The 15,806-nt window shown below is 34.8% G+C and overlaps 1 protein-coding gene across 1 annotated transcript; it reads left to right on the top strand.

Moving 5' to 3' along the window:
• The first annotated feature begins 10,915 nt into the window (after positions 1-10,915).
• Positions 10,916-13,559, top strand: LOC113056255 (paired mesoderm homeobox protein 2). The gene is made up of 4 exons (XM_026222885.1): positions 10,916-11,288; positions 11,429-11,580; positions 12,481-12,603; positions 13,322-13,559. Exons 1-4 carry the CDS (start codon positions 11,090-11,092, stop codon positions 13,418-13,420), a joined length of 573 nt encoding a protein of 190 aa, XP_026078670.1. The 5' UTR covers positions 10,916-11,089; the 3' UTR covers positions 13,421-13,559.
• Positions 13,560-15,806: the final 2,247 nt, after the last annotated feature.

The raw sequence follows: 15,806 nt of genomic DNA, 5'->3' as shown, positions 1-15,806 counted from the left end.
GGGCTCCCGCCGGCACCCGTTGGTGAAGGATGCAGCCTGCCAGCCAGGGTCCCTCATGCCGACGGCCTGTCGGTGGGCGCGAGGTAGTGCGCGCAGGAGGCGATCGACCACCACTCGTTCCGCTACCTGTGTTGGTGTGGGGTTTCCTGCCAACAGCCAGTGTTGGGCGAGGCGGCTGAGTTCGGCTGCCTGGGCACGGGCTGGCACCCGGGGCTTGTATTCCCACTCGTGGAACTGCTGGGCGGCACTTACAGGGGAGAGGCCCAGCCTCGCCAGGATCTCTCGCTACACTTCGACATAACTGTCGGCACTCGTCAGGGGGAGCGAGAAGTAAGCCCTCTGTGCTTCACCGGTGAGTAGGGGTGCCAGCGCACGTGCCCACTCGTCCTCTGGCCATCCCTCTCGGTGGGCAGTGTTTTCGAAGACCTGAAGGAAGGCTTCCACATCGTCATCGGCCGTCATCTTGGGCAACAGACGGGTGGCTTGTGCCCGGACGGCGGCGAGTTCATCCTCCGTCCTGCCCAGGCGAGTGGCGAGGTGTTCCGCTATTTGCTGCTGGCGGATGCTAACCTCAGCGAGGCGTTGTAAGACGTCCTCCATCGCGGGGCCGCGCGTGCCGCCTTCCGTGGTGCTGCTGACAGAAAGCAAAAAAAAATTAGGAGTTGGGGCGGTGACCTTGTCGGTGATTCCTCACTGTTCTGCCCGCATTCTCCACCACTGTCACGGGGTGAAGAACCACTCGACAAGAGGTACGTGAAATCAAAAGCCCCGGAGGGTGGGTTTATTGAAAAGTGAAGGGTGCCTGGTGAAGTGTCCTGATCTGCTTTCCGCTGGTTGGTGCTCCCCGTGTGCTCTCCGTGCTCCTCTGTGCCAATCAAGGGGAAAGTGGGTGTCCTGACGTGCTCCAAAGGGTGTGGGCTGTCGGTCACTCGCTGCTTTCTGTGGGGATAGGAGAGAGGGGTTAGTCCAGCTTTGCGTTCTGGTTGAGAACCTCTTCTCAGTGCAACATGTGCTGCTTTTCAATGTGCTGGCTGATGGGGAGCAGCTGTGACCGATCAGCCGGTGACGAGGACGTGCAGGTGTTTTGGTTTGGTTTCCAGGGCGACGCTGATTCCTCTGGGAGTGCTCGTCACAGTATATTTAGAAAACATTTTCTAAGTAAATATTGTTTCTACGCAGTGCGCACTACTAAATCCTATTATTTTATTATCGTTAACACACTATAATAGTGATACTTCTACTAATTCTTTTTATCTTGAATTAGGTTTTATTTTTTGCATTTTTAAAGTTTCGTTTTAGTAGTTAGTGTTTAGTGTTTTATCATTTTTCTTTCAAAACATATTTTTTCCCCTTCTTTTAGTATGTCAGTATAGTATATTTTTAATTATTTTTTTTGCTTTTATGCAGTTTTTTTTAACTAAATTTAATTGTATTAACTTTAGTAATCAAAAAGTACAGTACATAATGAGTACAATACTCAGAATGGGACACAGTACAACACACACCCATCAGGTTTTTGAAACCTAATCTGATAAAGCTAAATTGGATTTAAAAGAAATGTTTAATAAATAAATAAAAATAACCATAATTATTTTCAAGTTGACAACTGCATATCATTGGAAGTAAATCTGCAATGAGAAGTGCATTCTGCAATTAAAAAAATGCAACTGTTTATATCATGCAACACAAAGATATGGAAGATCAAGTTGAGCTCATTGCATTGTGGGATACTGCAGAAGTAGTATGCCATTCCTAAACATCCATCTGTGCATGTGACAGTCCATCAATCCTCATGTCTCTTCCATGTTTGATCATAAAACACACACACATTTCTTTTGGATGAATGCAGGGCATTCTGTCTGAAAGCACAGGTCTTTTCTATGCTGTTTTCTGTGGTTCGGGTAATGCTGTCATACAGGTCAGGACTACAGGAACCAGGACGCACACCGCCGCAGGCCAACGAGGAACAACCACCATCATGATGATCCTCCTCTGATGTTTGTCAGAGATGACAAGCCTCGTGTTCCCAAATCAATCCTCAGGACAGAAGAGCAGGAGATCTGATCTTATTTTGTTTATTAAGAACATTATATAGACAAAGAAAAAAATCATTCACACTGTAGAACAACACATAAACAAAAATACAAGAAAAAAACACTACAGAGTACAAGACAAGGGTATATAACTATAATCCCAAAAGATCACGTCAAAGAAAAAGATTAAAAGACAAAGACAAATTTCAATTGTTTTTAAAGCCTTCTTGTTACACAAGTTAAAAAGTAAAGCAAGCAAAACATAAAAAGTGGTTTCTGACCTGAAAATGCACATTTATGTATATAAAATGTTGTTAATAAAATAAGATTAAGTATATTTTGTTTTGAAGTAAATGTTATTATCTTATCTTATTAGTAATTAAGTGTCTATTTGGAATCAGCCACATTGTCCTCCAGGCAATATCACAAATCACAAAATAAATCAATAAACTGTCACATTAGGAATTGAAATATTTTCCTTTAGAAATAATGAACGTATTGATCTATTAGAAGAAGTGGATGAAAAACAATATTTCCCCACCATTGTTTCAGTAGCGTCTAAAGAAGCTTAAATCGAAGGGATATGTTGAAATAGTCTTAATAACTCCAGATGGTATGGATATGATACAATAGCAAAATCTATAGGGGTAATAGGAATGCTAAAACGATTAAGAAATTCATCATAGTTTAATAAAGGGCCATTAGCATTAAATAATCAACTTACAGGCCAAATATCTGCCTCAAACCATTGCTGGAAGAAAAGAGATATCAGTTTTTATATAGAGTATCTCTGTTATTCCATATAAAATATTAATGAGGAGAAAAGTTGTGCTTGTATAGAAGAGACCAGGCGAGGAGGACCTGCTTATGGAATTTAGATCATTTAGCTGGAATTTCAACATTATAAATACAAAGCAATAACAAATTTAATCCACCAAATTTGGAGAAAATATTTTGTGGAATAAAGGTCCAGACTGAGGTTGGATTTTTAAGAAAGTGTTTGGCCCAATTCATTTTAAGAGCATTATTAAATGTGCAAAAATCTAACCACCATTTTCATAAGTATGATCTTATTACAGCAAATGAAAGCAGAGTAAATTATGTTTTTCTTTTTGTTTGTGAAAATATAGAAAACAAAATACTAGGAAAACATCAATAAAACTATATTTTAGCTGACAAATTCAATTCAATTCTTATGGTTCTTCAATGGTTCTGTGCAGAAAAACACTCTTCGTTTTATAGGATTTTTTTTAGTTGACTACATGAAAATAAATGATTAAACATTTGAATAAATAAATAAATTAATTAATGCATGTATTAAATAATATAATACATTTAAGATGTTAAATTATAGATAAAAAAATAAAAAATGCACACATACACACACAGCCAGTCAAAAGTTTTTGAACAGTATTATTCCTAAAGAAGTCTCTTCTGCTCACCAAGCCTGTATTTATTTGATCCAAAACAAAAACAGTAAAACTATGAAATATTATATCATTTAAAATAACTGTTTTCTATTTAAATATTTTAAATGCAATTTATTCCTGATAATTTTTCACCATCATTACATCCGGTCTTCAATGTCACATGATCCTTGTGAAATATGGTATATGGTAATAAAGACAAACAAGCAGCTTACAGCAGAAGTATCGGTGAATGTGGTGTACAGAGCATTGATTTTACTGACTGAAGGTCTGTGTATGTGCTGCCAGTCGTTGGGTTTAGAGTTAGTCATTTCTTCTTCCTCTGGCTTGAAAGCTCAACTTTCAGCCGTCTCCATACACCGAAAGACAGAAGGTAGAGGAGGAGCGGCGTTTGACTTGAAGCTGATTTCATTTCAGGGTTAATGGGCCCAAAAAGCGTGTCTGTCTCAGATCAGAGAGTGTAAAGCAGCCAGACTAAATCTGACCTGACAGCGTTCTCCTCTGTACTGTCATTCACGTCAGAGCGGCTAACCGCGTCTGCTTCTGCCTTCAAGACAAAGGAGTCCGCTGGGTGAAGCAGTCGGGCCCACCTACATCCATGAGATTACACCATCAAACTTCACCTGGATGCCTCACATCATTATTATTTGCTTCCAGTTATAGATTAGCTGATGCTCTTTCCTGTAACTCAAACTGTATTATACTAGCAAAGCCAGGGCCATAGGCTCAGTTTCCAGCATGAACTGATAAACTGTACTGAATATCAAATGCAATTATAAATCTCACACTCACACATACTTGTCATATAGCATCAACTTTTGAGGAATTAAATTTTTTTTTTAAATATGCTTGTTTAGTGTGTTTACTGTAGCAAAATGATGTATGCTTTTTTCACATTAATATTTTCCATTGCATATTTCTCATCCTTAAGAAAAAACATGATCTTTTAGCGAATGGCTTAGCGAATGTATACATAAAACATTCTAATATATACAAATAAATAACTAAATTAATTAACATATAATGTATAAACATTCATTTATTCTTTGCATCATTTATAATAATTAAATTATTTGCATTTATACAATAAATTACATATGTAAATAAACAAACAATAGAAAATGTAGAATATGCTAAATATATTAGAATAAATAAAAAAACATATTTTAAATAAAATAATTTGTCACATTTCAAATATAAGATATAGAACAAATTCAATAAGATTTAATAATGTCTAAATAATTTATCGTATAATATATTTTTTATTATATTGTTCATAATCATTAACTGTACATATGATTATATAATAAATAAAAATCTATATTTTAAGTTGTTTTTTGCATTTTAAATCCTGCCAAATAAATAAATAGTATTATGTACTGAATTTGCTCTTACGCAAGAATAATTTGCTGAATAAGTGTACATATGCAAATGTAAAATTCCTGTTTCTATGATAAAACCCCTTAAAGGTGTGGGCCACCAGGATCACGCAGAGCTGGAATGACAGACGTTTGTTCTAGAATTTTACAATCCACAGAAATCATGTTTACTGTCAAAAAAGGATCTGTCTCTATGATAACGAGTGGTGCACCAATGGCAGAGCAATAAGTCAACGGACCAATGAGAGATCTCTCATTCATAGGGAAGCATCTCATTGGAGCTCTGCTGTGCTCCCATAATGCAGAATGATGGGTAATGATGCTTGGAAAAACATAATCAGAAGCAGGAAGCACAGCACAGCACTGACAGCACAACGACTGCAACAATTCACAGTGTGTATATTTTATGATGACATGCATATCCATGTCATGTCCAGTTCTGCATGATAATAAAAACAGAAAAAAATTTATGCAATCATATGTTCAAGAAAGAAAATAAATACGCCCAAAACAAATAAATAGATACCCCCAATGAAGAAAAAAAAAAATACATGTGGTCGGAATCCAGTCATAAAAAATAGAATTTAAATCGGAATGTCATGAATAAATCAAAAATAGGTCAGTACACTTGAATCAAAAGCAAAATATTAAGAAACAAAAAACCATTTAAATATGAATCCTGCCTGTTCTGCGCGTCTCTGTGTGAATGAATGGTGCAGACGCAAACTTAAAAGTCTGAACAAAACCTGTCAAAATAAAAGTTTGGTTTAACTTGAAGAAACTATGACAGAAATACATTACTTAATGTAATGATAATAATAATACTAATACTTAAATGATTATTTTTAAGGTATATTTACCAGAAAATGATTTACCAGAAAAAAAATGTAAAAGCACAACACAAAATGTCAAAAAATAAAACAAAATAAAAGTCTTTATGAAAAGTTTTTAAATGAAATTTTTTTTTTGAAAAAATTAAATTCAACGTAAATTTCATGGGGCCCTAAATGAACAAGATCGTCTGAGAAACACGGAAATGATTCGGTTGTTAGAGGTTGTCAGGGTACTGGTATGCGGTTGCTAATGTGTTGTGTGTGGTTGTCAGGGCGTTTAAAAACATGGTGTTGTTGGTGTTTTTGGCCTGTTACTATGCAGATGCTACTAGTTTCCAGAATGTTGCTACAGTATGCAGCTGTGGGTGGTTGTTCCAGATTGTTGCCCTTGCCATTTCTTGTGGTTGCTAATGTATTGTGGATGGTTGTCGGGGTGTTGTTATTTAGTTGCTAAGGTGAGTTGGATGGTTGCTAGGGTCATGCTATGTAAGAAAATCCTTTTAGTAGTTTAAGCGGGTTTCTACAGTGTTCGTTAGCAAGATGTTGCTTCAGTGTTGTTATGTGGCTGTGAGTTGCTGCCAAGGCATTTCAATATGGTTGCTAGGATGTTCTATGTGGTTGCCATGCAAATATGCATGCAAATATGTGTGATAATGTACGTCGTGACACACAAAAAAATGATAGTCTCACTTTTTATTTATTTATTTAATTTTTATGTGAGACTATCGAACTCCACCAGTCTGCACCAAAACGAGCTCCCCTGTGTGAACTGTGAACAGAATGCACAATGACACTGCAGTGCCTTTAACGAGATTAAGAACTTTCCGTCAAGATTTGAAGAGGAAAAAACGCAAAGAACCGAGACAGAACAGGACACAGGACAATTAGCGAGGGAATAATGAAGAGGGTATTATGGCACACAGAAACTCCAGCCTGTTCGGTGCTATTCTGTGAGTCATTTAACCTTAAGGCGAGTGAAGGATGATCAAAAATAGATACAGGCATGTAGAGTATGATGCATACTGAACAGTCTGATGTGTGTCCTCCATATACAGTAGAAGCAGCAACTAACTGCCCTTCTGATAATGAAACACCCACTTAAAGGGACAGTTCATAAAAAAAATATCGTCCTCATTTACTCTAAAAAGCACCATTGAATTACTATATGTGATGGTATCAGTAAATAAATGACTTAAGTATAATTCTGTGCATCACATAAAGCTATAATCTGAGAATATAGTCAGACTGGGAGAGGATGAATATTGATTCTGCTTCAAAAAGCTCTGTTAGATCCGGAAGGAACTTTGTGCACTTTGGACTGATTGCAGTCTCTTTAATGTTGCATGAAATGCGCTCGCTCAGATGCCTTCCACCTGGAAGATGCGCTGCCATCAGACTGTGCCAAAGCCTTCGCTCCGGAGAAGTGTTTGAGATCGACCTTCGGTGAATTGACTGGCATTGACATGTCGACTGTTAGTAGACGAGCCAACGGGCTGTGACAGCTCTCTATAAATCACCCAACAGCAATGACATAGAAACAAGAATATTAGCACATTTTTGAAATATACAGTATGTATAGTGTGCAGATGTTCTGTATGCATGGAAATAACAGATCCCACAATGCAATGCATTCAACTTCACAAATTACTTTGTGACGAATGACTTTCGTTCGAATCTTTAGAATGTTGGAATTTAAATATTTGAATTACATTTTTAAACTTTTAAAGAAAATGTAAAATTCTTATTTGAATGATCCGATTATTTGATCAGACCGCCAAAAGATATTTTATATGAATAAATAAATCAATCAACTTAAAATTAAAATATGAATTATGTTTATTTAGAATATTTAGAATGCTGTAATTACAATATTCATCATTTTTATTAAAAGTAAATGTATTATTTTATGAGTAACTATTTGATCAGCTAAAGACAATTTATTCTAAATTACATGCAACTTTACATTAGATATTAAAGATTTTTGTGCAATGGCATTTTGAATGTGTGTCTGATTTAAACAGTCAGTATTGTTTCATGTGACGACAATACAAAATGTTTGACATCGCATATTGTATAGTTTCACATACGGTTCACTCACTAAAGCTGCAAACAGTACACAGTACATACTATGTAGTGTGCACTACGCTGCTGTTTCATTCCAAACACAGCTGTGTTCCAAATTCTCTGTCACTTGTGAGAACTTTTTACAGACCTGTGCTCTTTAGCTGCAGGCTCGGAGTTAACAGACGTGATTTTGTCACACTTTTGCAGTTCAGAGTTACTAGTCACAAACTCAGCTGCATCCTGTAAAGACACAGGTTTCAAAAGAAGGTCCACAGACCCCCAGGGGCCCATGAAAGTACTGCAGGGAGACTGTGGACTGATAAAAACTAATGACCTAAAACATTATTTAATGTGTTAAATTCATTAGAAATATTTTGAAAAATATCATAAAACATTATTGTAATTAAAAATACAAAAATAACATTAAAATAATATACATTTTATAGTTAAAGTGTGCAGTATTGTCTGATGTAAATTGAGCGTGAGGCTGAGAGTGCAGGAGGGATTGTGTGTTAATTGAATGTGTAATGCATTTGCTGCTTCAGACTGCAGAAATAAAGCTATCTGGCACAACTCCTTCCTCTCCGAGAGACAGATTACACCAGAGACTCAGGGAGAAAAGGTCGACTGTCAGAGGAGCAGCAGATGCCGGAGAGAGAGAGAGAGAGAGAGAGAAAGTGAAGCCGAAAAAGAAAACTGTTCACATATTCTTATATTAATCAATAGCATGCTAAGGATGCTTGGAATGGCGCGGTGCATTATATACACAATGCTCATGTTGCAGCTTGATATAAATCAGTTCTGACTCAGCATGATGATTGACTGGTACTAAAAATACAAAAGAAGTTCTATAAGCCATATTTAATTCAAACAGTAACATCTTAAAAATAAATATGGCATTAGCAAAAACTTAATTTTAAATTCATTTAATTTTGCATAAATTGGATAAATAATCACCAATAATTGTATTGTTTCATTAATTGTAATTAAAAGATTTAAATATTTTTAAATGCAACATTTAGTTCCAACATCCTGTCAATTTCTATATAAAAATGTGTACTTTTAATCTATAAATTTAAGTTGCATTTTATTTAGCGTCAGATGTCTTGACTTTTGGAAGACTGATTAAATAATCACTTAAAATGAACACAAATCTGATGCTACAATTCCAATATTATAAATATTCAAATGAATTATCTAAATTTCACACACACACACACACACACACACACACACACACACACACACACACACACACTTGTTTCTGTGAATTGTGGGGACTTTCCATAGGCTTCAGAAAAACTGTGTGCACTGTTTTCAGATCAACATCATTTAGTATTATGAATTTTTTTCCCCCACAAAATTTCAGGTTTTACTATCCTTGTGTGGACATTTGGTACCTTCAATACAGAATAAACAAGTACACACACACACACACACACACACACACACACACATACAAAATTTGATTTTGCTCTGATTGTGGTGTGATATGGATTTCAGCCTCCTCAGTCTTTAATTTTTGATTATGAATATACTGATTTCAATTTTTTTCTTGTTTTACAGCTACTCACATGCAGCATCAGAACTGGATCTGATATATTCAGACATATTTAAATGGTTCCTGAGATTGATTTACATAAAATACACACTGCTTTTGGTGTCTTAGGATGCCATCTAGTGTCTCTGGGAGTAAAAGACTTTCAAGTGCTTCCAGAAACCCAGCAGAGATAAACAGAGCCACACAGATTGAGCCGGAGACACATCCGTCACGGACGAAAGCGTTAAATATAGTGATAAAATATAGATGAATGTTTCTCCCTGGAGTCGTCCATGAAGGACTTCTGCACTGCATACATGGCCTTGCTCCTGTGTCTCCACAGAAGGACTTTTAGAAGTGTGTGGATAAATAGATTTGTGTTAGTGAATTATTCAGCTCAGGCTCTACGAGGATTAGAAATGACTTTCACCCTACTGTATGTACTCTGCTCCCACAACATCTGCTAGAGAGGGTGGTGTATACAGACCACACACACACACACACACACACACGTGCTTCTGTGAACTAACTATACTCATTTATATTTAACTATCCTCATCAATTTTCAGTATGATATATATGCATGTTTATAATAATTTATGCATTGTCAAATGGAACTACATGAAGAGTTAAAAAGGTCATATTACAGAAAATATGCTATTATAGTTTTTATTATATATTATAATTTTTTTCCCATCTCCATTTCAATTGTACTTAGTTTTTAAAAAATCACTATTTTCTGTTTTTGTTACTTTAGCAGCTTATATATATATATATATATATATATATATATATATACAGTATATATATATATATATATATATATATATATATATATATATATATATATATATATATACATTTTTGTATGTATTTCAGTGTTAGTTAAAATGAGAAATGCTTAGCAACTAGCAGAAATATTAATAAAAAAAGATTTTTTATGTTTTTTTTTTTATTTCAGTAAAAAAATGTTTTTTTATGTTTCCTATGCATGAAAATTTAATTTTTTATGGTTTTAGTTAACTATAGTAATCCTGATGTAGATATCCAATACAAAATTATCCAATATGTAATTTCTTATTTAATGCATATATATATATATATATATATATATATATATATATATATATATATATATATATATATATATATATATATATATATACATTTTTTATTTATTTGTCCAATAAGGCCCTTAAATTCAATTTAACGATATGTGTGTTATATACGTAAATATATATTCTGTACACTAGCAATATAGATGACCTGAAAGCTAACGTGCATGGACTAAAAGACATGCAATTGTGATTTTCATCATTGCATATGTAGCGACTTTAACAAAGATGTAATTCTAGAGCTGACCGCTTGATGTCGCTGTCGTCTAAAGAAGAGTCACTAGGTGCTGCATGAACAGCTGCTGTTCTCTCACACACATCTGTGCACTACAAACAGTTAATGAAGGGTTGTCATAATTTACATTAAATGCTTTTTTAATAAACTCAACAAGAAGTTGTGATGATTGCTACGATGTGTTTAGTAACCAATCCCAATAGTGCCGATAGCACAAACCTTGCTACAACTGCGTTACACAATATATAAACAGAAATCTCAGATCTTTAGTGTTTTGGATAGAGATGAAAAATGTGCACCAGTTCATGATGATGTCAGGGATTTATGACTGAGGACGTTTGTTACACAGTAAACCTGTCGCTCCTCCTATAAATGCTTCAGTCATATCAACACACACAGACTGACTATTACACAAGTCGATAGTATCCTGAACTTCTGAGACACCGGTGAAGATTCAAAGACAATGCAATTAGATGATGTGGAGTTAGAAAAATATGCGGAAACGTCATCCCGTGAGAGCAAGACGGCCACAGACAGCCCAAAACTTCTGTCACACTCTATTGAAGAAATACTGAAGAAACCTGTCAACAAGACACTTAAAACATCTGGTTGCACACAGACCAAGATAAAGACGGATGCTCCAAAAATCACTCCATACACAGGTGTGTTCTTTTTTGTATTTTTGAATAGGTTTTGCAGCTTGTGTATTGATCGGGTTAAGAAAAAGACACTCTTTCTTATCTTTTGGACCGACTTGAATGTATTTCCTGAAGTTATGAGATCTATCATATTCTGATGGTAGCTCGAGGGTCCGGTCGCAGACGAGTGAGGACCACGTTCACCGTGATCCAGCTGGAGGAGCTGGAGAGAGTTTTTCAGGAAACACATTATCCTGACGTTCACACCAGAGACCAGCTCGCCTGTCGAACGCAGCTGTCTGAGGGAAGAGTTCAGGTACAATACACTGTCTCCTGAAAACACACTGCTTCTGCAATAATCTTGTTTTCCACGACCAAGGGATCATTTCATAAAATATGGGTAGTTTAAATGTTATTATGCAGGCATGTAAGTAAAAAGTGTATAATTTGTAATAACTTGTAACTAAACACAGATTATTCTTAATTTTAATATCTTTTAGTAATTTTAGTAATTAATGAATTTACATGAAGGTAAACATTTTTACAAAATATAATATGCAAATATTTGTGTGTGTGTATATATATATTTGCAAGTAAAATAATAATAATACTTATATATAATAACCTTAATATAATATCTTATATATAAATATGTGTGTGTGTGTGTGTGTGTGTGTAATTTTTTTTATTTTTTTCTGTATTTGCAAGTAAAATAATAATAATAATACTTATATATAATAACCTTAATATAATATCTTATATATAAATATGTGTGTGTAATTTTTTTTCCTTTTTTTTCTGTATTTGCAAGTAAAATAATAATAATACTTATATATAATAACCTTAATATAATATCTTATATATAAATATGTGTGTGTATTTTTTTTCCTTTTTTTTCTGTATTTGCAAGTAAAATAATAATAATACTTATATATAATAACCTTAATATAATATCTTATATATAAATATGTGTGTAATTTTTTTTTTTTTTTTTTAGATTTAAGAAACTTTATGAAATGTTTGATTTACAAAGATTGCCTCAATATTTAAGCATAAAATAAAATAAAATAAAATAAAATAAAATAAATCTATCCATCTATCTATCTGTCTGTCTGTCTGTCTGTCTATTGAATATATAATAAATGTTTAATAAAAGTTTACGAAATGTTTGCATTATGAGTTTGCCTACAAGTCCAGTTGTGTATCATGTGTTTAGATCTGGTTCCAGAACCGGCGGGCGAAGTGGAGACGCAGTGAAGCTAAAGCAGCACACACACCTCTGACAGTGCTGAGAGATGCAGAACACACTCACCTCCAGACTCCTGCCCTCTGTGTTCACGTAAATACTTTCATTCACCTCCATCACAATCACAACATCCTCTGCAGTGACTGGACTCATCTCCCCAAAAACACTGCGGACAAAGGGCAAAGAAATTTCATTGAGATTAAAAAAACAGATTTACAAACTAAACTAAACACAAATTACTCTTTATTTTAATCACATTTCAGCTTTTTGGAAAGGTATAAATTGTTCTGTGGCAACATTCAGTTGTAAATTTGCATCATTTTATTTTTTTATTTACTTTTTTAATGTTTTGACCTCATAATGTTTAATCAGATAACTGGATCTTCTGGTGAAAACATCAGATGTATATACTGTAAACAATTATATGGCCAATAAATTACGACGTGTTTTTACATTATCTCATCAAAATAAGTTATAAGCAATAATCAATTTTCAACTTTATTTGCATGCACATGGTTCAAGCCAGTTTAATGTCATTTAATTTGAAATAGTTAAGTTGTGTGTAGTTAAAAATTCTCCAATCATTTAGTGTGCTTAAACTCCGCCCTCACAAGCCACGCCTACATCTCAACTGCCAATCAGCTACCACTGCATAGAACCAAGTCCCGCCCTCAATTTCTTGTTTTCTGCCAATCAAATGTATATCACAGTACGGAATAAAAGCTATTTCTATTTCATCACTTTTTTTTTCGTCATTTAAAAGTGTCTAAATTTAAATACCCTGTTTCTGATTGGCTGTTTTCAATTGCAGTACCTGAGTTTTCACCAGAAGCTCTGGCTGCCGGAGTCGATCTGTCCTCGCATTGGTTCTCCTGAACTCGTCACACTTCAACACGGTTCATACTTCTGACCTCATCCCCTTCATGGGCCACTGCCAAACAGACATTTTCACAAGATCAAGGATCCTTTCTGTGAATAAAAGGACACATCGTGTCTTGTTTTATATCGACTGTTAACAGCTTTTCCCTCATGTGCTTTCTATTTAAGAACTTCCTTCTTTTTTTTTCTAAAACAGAACTCGTACGTGAAGTGATGACCATGTTGCAGGCAGTAATTCAATTTCCTTATCTCATCACAATAAAACCCTGATAAAACAGTAAGTGAATGCAATCATTTGTGACACAGCACTCACTGACTAAACCGATGGATTCCCAGAATCATACAAGAAGACAAATGATGAAACGCCATTTCCAGTCCTTCGAAGATGCTTAAATTTCATCTTTAAAAAGAGAAAAAGAGACCATTCAGGCTCATGCAAGTAAATCAGTGTAGTCCAACATCTATAATTCAATTTCACACCCAGTGCATGAAATTGTGGATGTGTGCATGTGTCGGTGGTTAATTAAACTACATCAAATATGTATTTAACTAATTGTTTAGAACAAGTGTTCTACGTTATCGCCGCCCTCCAAGAGATGAACTTGTAAACTTGAATGGATATGGTGCCATAAATGAATTTCATTGTCGAAATTTCTAATTATCACTGAATTGGTTTATTGGCTCGTAAGCCATAAAGTACAGTTTTATCTTAATTTGACTGAGTTCACAGGCGGGTCACGACGGGTAGAGAGGGCAAACGCAAGGGTGACTGAAAGTTGAATACTGAAGGAAAACAGACAACAGATAACAGCAAAAATCAAACCTAGTCTTGAGTTATCTGAGGGTAATGGAGCTGATTCATGAAGTAAATCCACATGTTTTTAGGCTGGAGGACAGAAAACACTAAATGTTTTTCTTGAAACCAACACAGAAAATCACTCCTAGTGAAAGCATGCTTTTGTGTCATTGGACTTTTGACTCAAATTCTTACAGAGACAACTATTATTTGACATTAATTTAAAAACTGTTCTGAAGAATCACTTGGTTTCTTGTAAAGTTCATTTGGATTATGTATATCAACTCATTTTTTTGACACACAATGATGTCAGAACAGTGCACTTGGGCACACACTTAGACATACCTCATAAAACGGTAAATAAACAAAACTTTTTATTGGACTTTGAGATGGATTCAGTTTGTGTGTCATAAATGATGACAAGCTGATTCAAAGTGACTTTGCACTAAACGGTGAACACGAAAATCTGTCTGAGCTGGAATATTTTCTTTATGTAAAATGTATGTATTTTTATGGGCTACATTATGGGAAATTTGTTGGAGTCTGGTGGTAAAGATGACACTTATCACAGTAAATCAGCAAAGCTATGTCATAACTAATACTCTTACTCTTTATGCCACAGAAAGATTAGGTAAAAGTAGTAAGAGTACAGAGACTTTTTTTCAACAAAAAAAGTTCGGTTATAAAAATGATTCATTGATTCTTTTATCACGTGGTCTTGGATAGCATAGACGAGTTTTAAAATCTTTTTTTTAAAATAAAGTTATTTATTTTCATTTTATATGTGGCAGTGCATTTTGTTTTAACAATGATTCAGCTCATTTAAATACTTAAATGACTCATGGCTTGGCTCATTACGAATCGTTCGTGCTTCAGTGAGTCGAGTCGGTTGCTCACCCAAATGATTCGGTCCGATTAGTGAACAAATCCTTCTGTGAACCGGATCAAACATTTAACAGAAGATCACTGATATATATTAGTAATTTATTTTGTGATTTCCCCACTAGTAGAATTTATATGTGATTTAATTATCGTTTGCTTGCTATTAGCCTATATATGTAAAAACTAATGGAAAAGGCAAAGGTGTTCTAATTAAGGAATAATTAACAACATCTATAGTCTTTGGAAAAGGCCTGAAAAATAAATGCATTAAATATATATGAAAAAAAAAGTAAAAGTTAAACTAAAACTTTTGTTTTAACAATTTGCTATGATCTGAAAAAAAAATATATATATATATATATATATACGGGAAAATACAGAAGAAATAGTTTACCTACTGATTCATATATTGTGTTGTGGCAGGTTCAGGTTTTTTTCTGCACCTTCACACACTTGTGTTTATTTTTACTGCCATGGCCTCACCTTTACATCATTAAGGTGGGCTACTCTTCCAAATGTTCAACTTTTCACCTTCGTGTTTATCTGTGTTTACAACCTCTATGCAATGAAGCGAAATCCCACTATCTCGGTGTTATCAGTGCACCCTTCTGACTACGTTATTTAATTGATTAACATGAGGATTATTCAATATTTGCTGAGTGATAAAATAAATGTTGGATCAGGGATTTCTGTGGAGTAAAACACGTTAACATGGTGAACAGTGACGCAGACTTACAAT

Source organism: Carassius auratus, chromosome 4 (assembly GCF_003368295.1).
Source record: "Carassius auratus strain Wakin chromosome 4, ASM336829v1, whole genome shotgun sequence".
Lineage (NCBI taxonomy): Eukaryota > Metazoa > Chordata > Actinopteri > Cypriniformes > Cyprinidae > Carassius > Carassius auratus.
Note: the sequence above shows the minus strand (reverse complement) of the source record. Positions and strands in the feature narration are given on the sequence as shown.

What these genes read in the sequence shown, in the direction of transcription:
- LOC113056255 (XM_026222885.1), top strand. Translation starts at nt 11,090, where the DNA reads ATGCAATTAGATGATGTGGAGTTAGAAAAATATGCGGAAACGTCATCC. An exon ending in AAAAATCACTCCATACACAG is followed by an intron (nt 11,289 to 11,428) that starts GTGTGTTCTTTT and finishes TTCTGATGGTAG; the next exon opens with CTCGAGGGTCCGGTCGCAGA. An exon ending in TGTCTGAGGGAAGAGTTCAG is followed by an intron (nt 11,581 to 12,480) that starts GTACAATACACT and finishes TCATGTGTTTAG; the next exon opens with ATCTGGTTCCAGAACCGGCG.